General features: G+C 43.9%; 2 protein-coding genes and 1 pseudogene across 2 annotated transcripts; all 3 read right to left on the reverse strand.

Moving 5' to 3' along the window:
- Positions 1 to 6896, reverse strand: part of LOC122023142 — a 42760-nt pseudogene extending 35864 nt beyond the window's left edge.
- Positions 6897 to 7221: 325 nt separating this feature from the next.
- On the reverse strand, positions 7222 to 8660 carry LOC122023144 (homeobox-leucine zipper protein ROC8-like). Its single transcript, XM_042581232.1, has 5 exons — positions 8457 to 8660; positions 8205 to 8382; positions 7849 to 8114; positions 7668 to 7757; positions 7222 to 7605 (listed from the first exon to the last, which is right to left on the reverse strand). Exons 1-5 carry the CDS (start codon positions 8658 to 8660, stop codon positions 7222 to 7224), a joined length of 1122 nt encoding a protein of 373 aa, XP_042437166.1.
- A 2377-nt stretch (positions 8661 to 11037) lies between these two features.
- On the reverse strand, positions 11038 to 14321 carry LOC122025756 (monoacylglycerol lipase-like). The gene is made up of 7 exons (XM_042584628.1): positions 13742 to 14321; positions 12365 to 12403; positions 12203 to 12273; positions 11933 to 11997; positions 11736 to 11846; positions 11569 to 11661; positions 11038 to 11486 (listed from the first exon to the last, which is right to left on the reverse strand). The coding sequence occupies exons 1-7, from the start codon at positions 14137 to 14139 to the stop codon at positions 11082 to 11084; spliced, it is 1182 nt and encodes a 393-aa protein (XP_042440562.1). The 5' UTR covers positions 14140 to 14321; the 3' UTR covers positions 11038 to 11081.
- Between the last annotated feature and the right edge of the window lie 603 nt (positions 14322 to 14924).

The raw sequence follows: 14924 nt of genomic DNA on the forward strand, positions 1-14924 counted from the left end.
CAGTGCGAAGTCTCCATACTTGGACTTTTCGCGTGCCAAGCTCCCTGCTTGGACTTTTCCCGAATCAGGTCAACCAGGTCAACCTTGACATAAGGTTGCACCTACAATCTCCCAAACACCTATTCTTGTCAAACATCAAGAATACAACTCTCTTCTCGTCAAACATCGTCAAACATCAAAACACAACTCGAGTCAGGTCAACCAGATCAACCTTGACCTAAGGTTGCACCAACAATCTCCCCCTTTTTGATGTTTGACAAAATCCAAAATCAAGTTAGGTTAACCCGATAACCTAACTTAGGTTTTCCGATGTTCTTCCTTGAACATTCTTCCAAAACCTACATTTTCTCTCCCTTGGGACATCTCTCCCCCTTTTTGACACACATCAAAAAAAAAAAGGGAATCAAGGTCAAGAGTTTCTTCCTAATGAAAGTCCCATACCTTTCATTGAAACCCTTAATTTCCCCCTTGATACTAAACTCAACACTCAACTTAGTGACAATCCCATATCACTAATCCTCAAAAGTCTTAAGGAGAAAAAAAAAACTCCCCCTAAAAGTCAACTCCCCCTTGACAATTAGTTAAGACTCCCCCTAAAGGTCAACTCCCCCTTGACCATTGCACCAACAATGTCTTGGAGAGTTTCAAACCTTTAGAAACCCGAAACTCAACTCCCACAGCTGAAATTTCAGACCACAGTCGAAATTCAGCAAATTCAGCACGCCTGATCGGTCACCGGACCGATCAGGACCCCTCTGGATCGGTCCCCAGACCGATCCAGCCTTCCCTGGATCGGTCCAGTGACCGATCCAGCCTTGGACAGACTCGAGTTCTGATTTCCTTCTCCCGAAATTCAGAAACTCACAACAAATTCCAGAAAATTCCAAAAATTATAAAATTTTGAGGATATATTCCTCATAACATATACTATCAAGGAAAAATAGTTTTCTATGAAAATAACTTCCATTTTCAAATCTTGATACAAAGTTTGAAAAGTTTTGAAATAGCTCAAAGTTTCAAAAACTTTGTATCACTTTGTTCAATGATGAATGCTATCACTAGAAAAGCTTCATCAAGGTTTTTCAAATCAATTTCAAAATGATTTTAAACCTTTTAATTTAGGACCATAATCTTAGGGCTAAATGTACATGACTTGTACATAAGCTTTCCCTATGATCCCCCAATTTTGAATTAGGTTCATCTAGGTACAAGAACTATGCACCTTGATCCTAACTCATCATCCTAATATCTCACACACATCTAAGGTGTATCAAACACATTCAAGTCAATTTTGATGTGAGATATGGGTTTAGGTCAACTTAGGCTAAGTTCTCATGCATTTTCTAAACACCAATTTGATCTCAATATCAAAATGTGCTTTTATCCTTAAATCAATTTCATTGATTATTAATGCAAGAGATGATGACATGGCATGAAATAATATCATAAATGAAAACATGTGACAATGTCATGATGTCATGGCATAAAGTATGAAACTTAACTAAAGCATGACATATAAAGAACCTAAGCTTTATCATGACATATCAAATGATAAAATTAAATATGATGTCATGACATGTGAGGACAAATAATCATGGCAAGATTTAGCATGAATAAGACATACCTAGATTACCTATCTAAGTATCCTTAGCCTTAGCTAATACTTAAGCTTTAACCCTTGATTGCCCTAATATGCCAAAATCCTAATTTTGACACTTCTTGAACTCTAGATTCATCCATGCCACTTAAAGATCAAATTTATCCTCAAATCTTGGCATGTTTCATTTTTCCTCAAGAGTTCTCTAGATTTTCCCAAATTGTGCCAATTGAAATTAACATCATCATTTTCCATGATGGCACATTTTACTCTTCCAAGGAGTAAATATTCCATTTCATTTTCAAAGGTTCCCAAAAACCTTGAAAATGCTCCTTGAACGTCAATTTCCTCAAAGTTGGGTTAACTACCCTTCTAATCGGAGTTGACACTCTCTACCCCATCTATGGGGTAGAGAAGATGCTCCTAGGAACCCAATACCTATTTGAGCTCATTGGGTTCACTAAATATTCACTAGGGATAACTTCCCTAGCAACCCTCCTAATGACCCTCTTAGGCTTTAAAGCCTTGGTCATTTGGGACTCATCAAGATCAACTCTAGGGGTGACTCCCCTTGTGACCTTGGTGATGGTCTTCCTAGCCCTAGATTTTGTTCCATAATCGAATGGAACATTATGATAAGTGGGCTTGACCACTTGGGACTTAGGTTTGTGACCCAAACCTTTCTTGTCCTTGGACATTGATTTTTGACCCTTAAACCCTAGAGATGACTTCTCCAAGTTCTTAAGAGCCTTTTCCAAAGTATCAAGTCTTAACCTCAAGACTTGATTCTCCTTCTCTAATACCTCAAGTTTTAATTTGTCATTGTTCTTTGAGGCATTCCTAGGCATATGTCTAGTTGATTTGGGATTCCTACCTAGGTTTTCCTTAGCCTTAGATGAGTTAATTCTAGGGTTGGCTTTCCTAGTGTTATCCTTATCTAGGCTTACATGTTTGGCTCCTAAGCACATATATTGATTCCTAAGATTATCATGCTTATCATTCTTGACAATTGCAATAAAACTACTAGCATGAGTCTTATTATTATTGCAAGAATGTGCCTTAAATGTTACCTTAGGGTTTGCCTTAGCTCCCCCTATCGACGTGCTCGGTCTCTTGTCCTTGTGAGATTGCCTCCCCCTCGGACATTGACTCCGATAATGTCCCCTTCGCTTGCATTGAAAGCACACCACGTGCTCTTTGCCTTTGCGTATCGGGACTCCGGCTTTCTTGACCTTTGGCGCCGGTGGAGTCTTCCTAACCCTCTTTGGACACTTACTCTTGTAGTGCCCAAATTCCCTACACTCAAAGCACATTATGTGTAATTTGCTAGAAATTAAAATGCTTGAGTTACCTAGGTTTGAGGATGGATGAACGCTCTCTCCTTCATCCCTTCCGGAGGTAGAAGCTTCTTCTTCTTGCTCCGAACTTGAAGAAGAACTCTCCTCTTCTTCTTTAGATGTTGAGTGGCCCTCAACTTCTAAATCTATTCCTCCATGATGTGAACTTCTTGGCTCACTTGACTCCTCTTCATGACTTGAAGTGGAGTTCTCCTCATGGAACTTTGCCAAGTTATTCCACAACTCCTTGACATCGTTATATCCACCTATCCTACACAAAACATCATTAGGTAAAGAGAATTCAATGATTTTCGTTACCTCATCATTGATGGTTGATTGGTGGATTTGCTCCTTGGTCCACTCCTTCTTCTCTAGGGTTTCTCCTTTCTTGTCCATAGGAGGCTTGAAACCTAATTGAACACAACTCCAATTTTCAAGATTAGTCATAAGAAAATACCTCATTCTTACCTTCCAATACGCGAAGTCGCAGCACTCGTAGAAGGGTGGAAACGTGATGTCTTCTCCGAGTCGATCCATTCTCTAGCTTGTGCTCCCACGGGTGTTAATCCGACGAAGAGCGCGCCTCGCTCTGATACCACTTGTTAGGATCCTTCTTACGGAGGCTAGAGAGGGGGGGTGTGAATAGCCGACCCCAAATCGTCGCGTTTCTACAAAACGTGTTAGCGCAGCGGAAAATAAACACAGAAACGAAAGGGAAAGAAGACAAATCTCAAACAAACCGATGTAACGAGGTTCGGAGATAAACTCCTACTCCTCGGCGTGTCCGTAAGGTGGACGAAGCCTATCAATCCGTCGGTGGATGAGTCCCCGGAGAACCGGCTAATAAATGCTCCTTGTGGGTGGAGAAACCTCGCCACAATACTTGTAACAACAAGAAAGGAGTACAAGGAAAGCAAGAAGTAAATACAAACAACAATATGAATGCAACACTCGCTTGCCTTCTCTGTCGATCGGAGGCGATGAAGCAGCAACTTCACAACCCAAACGCAGCAGCTGATCGACGACTGGAAGCTCACGCGAAGCTTCGGAAGCGAGCTCAACAAAGCTCAGAACCTCAGAGCACAGAAGCAGAAGCTTCGATCCAAGGAAGAAGAAGAAGGAGGCTGGAAGGAGGCTCGCTTTATAACATGCGAAGAAAGCGGAGAAACACAGAAGAAATCTAGCCGTTGCGTCGCAACGGCTAGTGCCTGGATCGGTCTGCAGACCGATCAAGCTCCATGTGGATCGGTCCACAGACTGATCCATTCCCTAGCCTTCGCTTCTGTTCCGTCTCTGATCGGTCCATGGACCGATCAGGGAACCTCCTGATCGGTCCACAGACCGATCAGGGAACCTCCTGATCGGTTCGTAGACCGATCAGGCTTCTCTTCTCCCGAATTTCTTTGCGCCTCCTGATCGTTGTCTGATCGGTCTCCAGACCGATCATATAACCTACAGTAGGCTACTGGATGGTTACTGATCGGTCTGGTGACCGATCAGGCTATCCAGTGTATCACTGGATCGGTCCCCAGACCGATCCAAACTCCCCAGCCCTAAGCCTCAGGCTTCTACACCAACATCCGGTCAACCTTGACCTGTTGGTTCATCATTCCTAGCATCTGGTCACTCCCTTAACCTGCTAGAATTCTCCACCAAGTGTTCGGTCAATCCCTTTGACCCACTTGAGCTTTCCTCTTCGTGCCAAGTATCCGATCACTCCCTTGATCTACTTGGACTTCCCAACACCAGATGTCCGATCACTCTTGATCCATCTGGATTTTCTCTTGCCCGGCTTCACTCACCAGGACTTTCACCTAGCTTCACTTACTAGGGTTTTTACCTGACTTCACTCACCAGGACTTCCAATCTGCCTGGCTTCACTCACCAGGACTTTCCCGAATGCCTGGCTTCACTCACCAGGACTTCCACTTTCACCTAGCTTCACTCACTAGGATTTTCACTTGGCTTCACTCACCAGGATTTCCCGACTGCCTGGCTTCACTCACCAGGACTTCTCCGACTGCCTGGCTTCACTCACCAGGACTTTTCCCCGTGCCAAACTCCCTGTTTGGACTTTCCCCCGTGTCAAGTCTCCATACTTGGACTTTCCGCGTGCCAAGCTACCTGCTTGGACTTTTCCCCGTGCCAAGTCTCCGTACTTGGACTTTTCCAATGCCAAGTCTCCATACTTGGACTTTTCGCGTGCCAAGCTCCCTGCTTGGACTTTTCCCGAATCAGGTCAACTAGGTCAACCTTGACCTAAGGTTGCACCTACAATCTCCCAAACACCTATTCTTGTCAAACATCAAGAATACAACTCTCTTCTCGTCAAACATCGTCAAACATCAAAACACAACTCGAGTCAGGTCAACTCGAGTCAGGTCAACCAGGTCAACCTTGACCTAAGGTTGCACCAACAGTCTGTTCTACGCCAGAGGCCTTTCCTTCCTCACCTTTACCTAGCCTGTGGGCCCTGCCCTTAATTGGCATCGAGGCTGGATCTTGTCCAACTTGTAATCTTATCTTTTGACTGCCCGTCAACCGAGACTTTGACCATGGCCACGCAATCTTGACTTCTGACGGCCACAGGGGCTAGACTTCTGACCATCCCATGGGCTTGACCTTTGACCACGTCATCCGCCGGACCCCCTTCTCATGCACCGTATCACATTCTATATATAAATTCTTTATATTTGTAGAATCCATGTGCCTTAGGATTTACAAGAACTATCGTAAAAAGGTTGTATCTTTCTCCGATAAGCTTCTCCAACACTTTCTTAAACACACCCCGACTCATCTTTCAATCGACAATTCGTGCTCCTCGCCTCTTGGTATTCATAGGGAGGGGATACATCAAAATTCTATTGGTGCAGCATGCCGATTGCCACCCTCTGACACCCCATCGGTAGCATGGTTGCTGCTTTCTAGTGCAAGAGCAAACCGGAGTAGGAATTTTCGAGATATTGAAATCAATGACATTGATGATCATGCCCATACCTTTCCTTGGAACCTTCCTAACCTCATTGTTGTTGCAGGACCTTCTTAGGCCTCTTTGTCGTCGGAGATTTTCGTTGTCGGCTCCTTGTTCTCTTCTTCGGCTTAGGCTGCGACTCTTCTAGTTAAAGCACCTGAAGGTTGTGCGTGGGAGGGCCAGGGTGGTGTTCATGGCTCACCGACCAAATGTTATTGGCTTGATCATGAAACCACCCATCATTGTTGCCATGGTGATTCCATCCATCTCTCAAGACACTGCTCTCGCTATTGGCGCAGCTATGATAGCTCCACTCCTCTCTCACAGAGTTCATTTGGATCGATTGCTCTTATACTATGTAGAAATTAAGAGAAGAAAAAAAATTAATCATATTATTATATCTTCAAATTGATACAGAGTATAAGGTCTTATATAGTTAAATTAAGAAATCCTAAATTCTATATAAAAAAGAAAAAAGTTTAAATTATCCTTAAAACTATAAACAAATAAATATATAATCTAACACACTCATCTCTCACAGTTCATTTGGACCGGTGGCTCCGAGGCGACGCAACGCCGGTGAAGAAATCCGCTGGTTGTTAGAAGGGGCTTCGTGTTGACGCACTCCACCATGGAGGGCATAAGCCGCAGGCCGAGGTTTCCCATTTATGATGCTTCATAATAGCCCCAATTGCTGATGTCTAATCCGCCATCTTCTTCCATGTGCGCCAACGACAGGAACCAGCCGACGAAGGGGGCGGGAAAATGCGATTTTTTTTCCCTTTTCTTTTTCTTAACAAATCCCGGCCCTAGCAAGGAAAAAAATTTGATCTTGCAGGGTTCCTGATTGAGATCTCGCAATGAAGATCCCGAGCTGAGTAAAATCTGCCAAAAAGAGGGAGAAGAAATTCACACTGGCACAGCAAAGAGGAAGATGAACTCAAAATGCTTACCTGGGATTGGAAGAGAGAGAAAGACGGCGAAACATGGAGGATAATGATGAAAGAAATGGCAGAGGCAAACAGAGGACGACAGCAGTTTATAGATGGGAAGTTTTTGTTGATACTCATGCACGAGACTGAGATTTTCTTTCAAGAGTAAAGATGTGACCGAAAGTCAATCTTTTAGATCATGTTTTTGACCGAAAGTCGCCGCTGTTAATCATTAAGTCAAATAAGGAAGCTATAAATTGTTTATATTAATCAAGTTCACAGAAACAGAAGTCAACGGCTTAACAAAAAAAAACCAAACATTTCTTCTTAGTCCTTCAATTCTTCCGGAACGCTAAAAGTCAACGCCCGGGCCATCAATCCATATCAATGGTAGAGCAACGCAGTCTTGATCTTCTCGATCGTGTTGCTGATCCAAAGATTGATCGAAGCTACGGCCTCCCTTCCGATTTCAGCGCCCTCTGTCTTGTTCATCACCGTCTGGAATCCCACAGTGAGCAGCGACCCCGAGACCCCTCCCGCCGGAGAACTCGAGCTGGTCAACGGCCCTCCTCCGGCTACTGCGCCGGCGAACCCGTCGTCAGGTACGATCGTGAAGCCCGAGACAATCAGCTGCACGGACGACGCGTCCTCCCCCCTCCTGACCATGTCCAGCGACGGCAACCCGAGCGGAGAGTACACCAGCAGCGACCCCGATGCGTCGGTGCAGCTCTCTTGCAGTATGAGCAAGCTCGACGTGGATTTCGACCTCTGCAATCACCGACACATTCAGTTCATGCTCATCGTAGCTTAGAGACCAAAGTGGAACTCACATTGAGGATCGAAATCGAGTTTCCGGAGTTTGATCCATTGATGAAGTGAGCCACCCTTTGGAATTTGACCTCTTCCTTCGAAACTTCCCACTGGAACAGAGGAATCAGACGATCAGACATTAAGAAGATGTTGGATTCGGATTAGGATGATAATCTTTAATGAGTTGCAAGTGAAAGCCACCAGATTTCGATTTTGCTCGTCTTTCAGGAAGCTGAAAAGCCTCTCCGGGTGCAGAGGAAGCCACACTGACGTCGCTGCGCTGACCATCTCGCCGCCGGCGAGCCTGGGGGTGTCGGTCTTGTGGAAGTACACTTGGTATGCGTCGTTCGACCCGGGCATCATGATCCACTTGTTGGCGATCGAGCCGCTGAAGGTGGCGCAGAAGCTTTTCACCATTCGTTGAGCGAGCTTCATCATGCTCTGCTTGGCTTCCGGTGTCGGAATCACTGTTGATCGGGGCAGTTCGACCACCGGCATTATTAGCAGTGCTTGCGATCATTCATGTTTCAATTCTCAGACAAAGGATCGGCCATTACCTCCTCCCAAGTCGTTGGCGATTCCGGCCGAGATGGAGAAGGCGTTCCTCTCGGCCGTCCGGCGAAGGTTAGAGACCCATCGCCGCGCCTCGAATGCAGCTCCACTCGTTACGAGATACTGGAAGAGTATGTGGATTGGGTTCTTCTCTTCGATTTCCACATGCTCGATCCAAGTTATCTGAACACAAACAGATCAAAGGTGTTCAATTCAGTTGGAAGAAGAAGTTTATGACTCGATCGATCGATCGATACCTTGGAGCATCCATTCGCCATTTCCGAAATCAAGCAGCCGGAAGGAAGCTTCCGGGCGCAAGCTTCCACGTAGTTGCCTAGGAGGTAGTCGACTGAAACGTCAGCGATCGCCCATGAACTCGAATCAACTCGCCGGCAGTGCCTGAGCACACACAATTCTCTCGTCGGAACGGCCGGCGACAGAATTTGCAGCTCTTGATACATCTGCAAAGCTTTGAATTATAGATAGATACTTCTTATCGACGGAGACAAGAGAAGAAAGAATGTAAAAAAAAAAAAAAAATCATCACCAATATCGCAGATCCTGCGCTGCTGCTTCCAGACGCTCCTGAAGGTAGAACATCAATGGTCGTTGCATTCGAAACGATTGTAGGAAACAGTTCCATCCACTTGCTCTGCGAAGACACACATACAATCTGAATCATGGTTGAATCCAAGGAGAAGAATTGGTTTTCTCTGAGGCTCTGATGCTCACCGGAGTCATGAATGCATCGACGAGCATGCGGCAGCTCATCGTCACTGTGGCAGAGTCCCGGGAAGCCTCCGTTCGGGTGCCGGAAAACTTTGGCTGATGTGGTTTAGGGAACTTCCTCTGGTAGGCTTGCAGTTCAAGGACTTCTGCGCCGTTGCTCCCCGATTTGACCCACAGTGGCTCGCCGAGCTGCAGTAGCTGAATGACCTCGTCCATGGCGTACGAAGCCATGTCCATCAGCATCGGCTTGTCGCTGTCGGAAATTTGTCGAAGAGAATAGGGAATCGAAGGAGAGGGATCGAAGGATGGAGGGGCGCCGCCGCCTTGGGGCACTGACTTCGGCAGGAGAAGATGGTGCTGATGAGCGATAGGCCTGCCCAAGTACTTGGAGGTGAGATTCGACACGCGATCAACCTCTTCCTTCAGGCGGGCATTCTCCATGCGCAGCCTCTGCTCGTCGAAGTAAGGGTTGGCGCTGCCGTTGTTGAGGCCGCAGTGGCGGCACGCCAGCCGCCTCACCGCCTCCTTCATCGCGATGTTCTCGCCCCGTATCCTGTCGTTCTCCGCCCGCAGCGAGCAGTTGTCCGCCTTCTCGTGCTGCGACTGCTCGCCGGAAATGCAAAACACCAACAAAAACAGAGCAGTTACAGTCAGTCCGGCCATCCAAAAACCGAGAAAAGGAAGCTACTTGCCTTCATCAAGGTCCTCCTGTTCTGGAACCAGAACTTGATCTGGCGCGACTCGAGCCCCAAGTCCCTGCTCATCTTCCCCCGCTGCTTGTCGTCGGGGTGCGGGCACACCCTGAACATCCTGCGCCGTACCATCCGAATCGAAGATCGGTGATGAAAGAAACAGAGGAGGAGGAAGAAGAAGACGAAGAAGAAGAGAAAAAGGAAAGCAGAAAGCATACGCCTCGAGTTCTTGAATCTGTTGCGGGGTGTGCCGGTACATCAACTTCTTCTTCCTCCCGCCGCTCCCGTTGGCCTGTGGCTGGGCAGGAGCTTCGTGTTCGCCACCGGAATCCATTTCCTCGACGTCGATCGATCTCCGTGGCCGTGGGCGGCCATTTATAGACACTAGACTACGCAGCCGCCTCCGCTCTGGCGGTGGGCCCAGCTGCCAGCGAGGCCAGAGGTTGCGACTTTCCTCGTACAGTCCATACTTCTCCCTTCCTCACTCACGCTCCATTTTTGGCTCCCCATATCCTCTCCCCCTCGCTCCTCGTCTCCAACCTCACTCCGTTGACTCCCTTTGACCAACGTTGACCTTAGTTGACCCCATTGACCTCAGGTCGGCTCATCATGGGAACCTGGAGTCAACGCCTCATTCAAAAACAGGGGCTTTAAAGAACAGTTGCAGCTAGCCATGAACGCTCGTTAATGGGGAAGAAGACGACGAAAGTCGTTGTTTTAAATAAGAATCCCATGCTCTTCATGGCGAACAAACACAGGCAGTTAGTTATATTTATGGCGAAGCAAATCTAACGGCAAATGTATACGAGAAAGAAGGAAATTGTTGAAGAAAAAAATATATTTTCTTTTTTTTTTGCCAAAAAAGATATGAAGGTAATTTTAAATTTTATACAATTATGTTTATAATTATGTTTGACAGACTGTACTTAAACATGGATTTAAGCTTAAACAACATATATTGAATTTTGTATTTTATAAAAAAAATATATACTAAGAATGGAAATAATAGAATTTAGGTCGTTAAAATCTAATGCTAAATTACCTACTTAATATGGAAATAACGCATCTGTGATAAATTTAGTGAATCTGTAACATTTAAAGCTTGTCGGTAAAATTGTTCTTCCCATTTTGGACCATTTACATTTAAAGCTTTTTATTTTTATTTTTTGGCTCTTCTACAAATATGATAGTTAATTAAAATGGAGACTTGGAAATCTTTTAATAACCTTCTCATACAACACATTTCAACGTAGATTTTTTTTTCAAATTTATTTAAGAAAGATAGATATTAAGGAAACTTATTGTGGTTTTGCCTTCAAATGTGATAACCCTTCCATCTTTTCACATAATTGATATTTCATCAGCTTGTTTAGATGTATATATTAGCAGTTTGTATGGCAGATGCACATAGACAACGACCAACAATAGCAACAACAACAACAACAACAACAACAGTTATAATTAACAGACTCTGCAGCTAAACCAATCGATGATGTCCGTCATTATCTTATCGCATTCAGGTTCGATTAGAAGATCATGTAGAAGCCCCGGGTAGAGTTTGATGGACTTGTCGGTCGTGGAAGCTTCATCGAACAACCTTTGAGAACCTTCGGGGTCAGTCAGATCATCAGAAGTCCCATGGAGCACCAAGAAAGGGGCATTAACTCTATAGAGATTCTGCATCAAGTAGGCCGACAAGCGCAAGACCTCATAACCGGTCTTGACTCGGATGGAGCCGGTGAACACCAGTGGGTCGGTATACTTGCTCTCAACTGCTTCAGCATCGCGTGAAACAGGCGATGCGCTATTATTGGCATTGCTAAATTGGTACTTTGGGGCTAAAAGACAGAACAATGGAGCTAGCAACTGCATTGTAGTTGTAGAATGAGAACATAGTTGAGAACATTCAGAAGGCACAAGCTTATAGACCTAGCTCCTATAAACTAACCTTTATTATTGGGTGTGAAGGCTGAACATGTACCGCCGGTGATGTCAATACAATACCCTTAATCCATCCTTGTATCTTAGGGTCACACATCGCCTTTAACATGATATTTGAAACTCAGAGAGGAACAATTTAGTCGGTATTAGGCGCTTTCAATGAAGACATCATACCTTGAGAATAATAGCTGCCCCGGTCGAGTGGCCAAAGCAAAAGCAAGGTGTGGTGGTAGTAGTAGTAGTAGTGTTGTTGTTCTCTGTCAAAACCTTTTGAAGAAATGCTTTCTTTTGTATATGAAAATAGAAACAATGAGAATTAAGCACAGCTTATCGATCAACATCTCGAAAAGATGGGGAAGAAGAGTTCATACCAAATCGGCCACCGCATAATCGAGCGAAGGGACGTACCCATGCAATCCATCACTTCCCCCGTGCCCTGAACAAAACACAAAGAAAGGGACAATTGAGGTGAACGAATCATCAAGGAAATGAATCCAGCAGAAATTGATCCTTGCCCAATGAAATAATTCTATCATCCGATCGAGTGCTAACTCGACCACGATCTACTTTTACTTATGATCTTGATAGAAGTTGTGCTATTGATTAAATTGAAAATTAAACGTTGAAGGAATTGCAATTACCTATCCAATCCATTGCATATACTTTGAAACCATTATCGTTCAGCTTCTTTGCAAAGTGATCATATCTACCACTAAAAACAAGATAATATATATACAGAAATCTTAGAAGATGTTCCCTCTCTCTCTGTCTTTTTAAAAAAGATAATATTTTACTTTACTTACCTGTGCTCGTTCAGTCCATGCAACAAAACAACCAAGCCCCTGCATGATAACCAAATGAGTGTTTTATAATATGTTTTATTTCTAAAATATCCATACTACTGTTGTAACAACTAGCTGGTACATAAAAACTATCATATCAAAATATTTTTACTATTTAAGTCCAAATTATTTAAATTTTATTAAAGTTCACTTTAAAAAAATTTATAGCTGCTAACAATGTTACAATGTTATAGTAATTCTAAATAGTAATACAATTATACAGTAGCTAGCAGCTACGTAACTAGCTGCTATAATGACTGTTAGTCAATATAATGTTATAATAGCAACTAATAATAATTTTGATAGAGTTTAAGAAATTTGAGTAAATTAGTAACAAATAAAATATTATATTTTATCATGTTGTAATAGCTATCTATAGTTACTAAAATGCTAACAAATGCAGAATACTTAGTTATTACATATGGTAGCTTATGTATTGGTTACATTCGACTTTTCTTATAAACCTAGTGCCCATTTGGATTCGTTAAATGTGGGTGTCATTTTGTTAACTTAGGTCTCTAGTTCTCACGATCTCATTAATTTTGAAGATGGACGGTTAAGTTCTACAAAAATTTTCTACCAGTCACTAAGATAAATTTAAAAAAAAAATGTATAGGATTATAAACAAGCTAAGCTGAGTCAACCTTTGGGATGTTCAAGTTTGTTATCAAGTCAAGTTAAGCCTAAAATGAATTAAACTTTTGAAATAATTATTCGAACTTAGCTTGTTTTATTTTTTATGAGCTTTAGCTTGATTCAAGCTTAACTTGAACTTAATTCATTTAGATGTTATTGAGTTCGCAATACAAGCTTGACTTGAACTTGATTCATTTAAATATTATCGATAACTCGTAATTCAAGCTTTACTTGAGCTTGGTTTGTTTAGATATTATCAAACTCTTAATTCAAATATATTTGATTGTTTGAACGTTTACTTATTTTATTGATATATTGAGCATGATAATTTAAATATATTTGTTCATTTGAATTTTTTTTTTTTTTATTTAGCATGTTAAGAATTTTATTAATGAACATAATTTAAGAACGTTATTCACGAATATTAACAAGCTGAATACATATGTATCAAACTTGTTAATTTATTTAGTTTAACTAGCTATTTAAGTTTATTTGTTTAATTGATCTTATGAGTATTGAATAAATATAAACAAATTTTTATCAAACTGAACATCATGCTTGTTCACGAACTCTAGCTTATCCGTCTAATTGTTTATCATCGCACCGTGCCGCGGCGGGCGGGCACCCTTTAAATTTTGTTCGCAAGAACCAAATCAAATGTACATATAATTTGCAGATGATATATGAAGCCCTAGGACGTACCTCGTCTCCCTGTTTAAAGGCGTCCATGACTGGGTGAAAAGAGTGTCATCTCTCGCCGTCGTCAACAAGGCAAAGTCCCTTTCCAGCCGTCCCTCCTGCCTCGCCTCCATCACCCGGCGGATCGCCAGGGCCCTGCGCCACGCCGCCTCCTGCTCCCTCTGTCTCCGCGGCAACATCGCCACCGGCACCCTCACCACTACCCCGCCGCGGCCGCCCTTCTTACTCGCCTCCGGCCGGCCGTCGACCTCCGACGCAGGGACCGAGCGCCACCGGAACGGCAGGAGCAGAAGGAGGGCAGCCGCCCGAAGGAGGATCAGCAGGCCACCGAGGACGCGGAGGGACAAGAGGGCGGCGATACGGCCGCTCGCACCGGACGTCAGCATCCCCGGCTGCGCCATTACCACCGTCTCCTCCGTTTCGATCCAGATTCGGAAATCGCGAACGCTGGTGATAAATTAATCGGAGGAATCGATTTAAAATCCAACCTTTTGCTCGCCGGATTTCGAAGACGGCGGCGGCGGCGAAGAAGGAGAAGAAAATCGAATCCACGAGAGAGAGGAAGAGAAAGCGTCGGCTCATGGCCGGCCACCCGTTGACGCAATTATACGAAGCGATCAATGCACGTCCACGTCGCGTTTAGGTACACCTACCCATTCATTGCAGACCCGCCGCGAATGGTTGGATGAGGTGGTGGGCCCTGAGGGAGAGTATGACTTGGATGATTTAGAGGGTCACTACGGACGAAGTACGCGTTTCCCGGATGCAAAGATTCGCGGTCAGAATGCCAGCCACGTTTCAGTAGTAATGTCGGGCATCGCTGGGCACGTGGCAGGACGCGACGCACTGGCTTCGATTGGATAAGTCGTTGTGGTCGGTCACGTAATTTAAGATGCAAATCTATACTTTACCAATTTTAAATCTAATCTAAGATTCCGATGGACATGATTGCCTGGCATTATTTTCCATTCTAGTAAACAAGAAATAAACAATAAAAAAAACAATGAAAAATGGCCCTGCACGGTTTTTGTGGTGGAAGAAGGGGGATCAAAGCAAAGCAACGCAACGCATATCTGCATGGTTTCTACTCCTCCATCAATTCATACTTAGCCTTCAAATCGCAACCCTAAATCCTAATGAATGAATCACTTCAAGGCTTTCATGCCTAATTTTCAAGGTGATATCT

This window comes from Zingiber officinale, chromosome 9B (genome assembly GCF_018446385.1).
Source record: "Zingiber officinale cultivar Zhangliang chromosome 9B, Zo_v1.1, whole genome shotgun sequence".
In the NCBI taxonomy this organism is placed as follows: domain Eukaryota; kingdom Viridiplantae; phylum Streptophyta; class Magnoliopsida; order Zingiberales; family Zingiberaceae; genus Zingiber; species Zingiber officinale.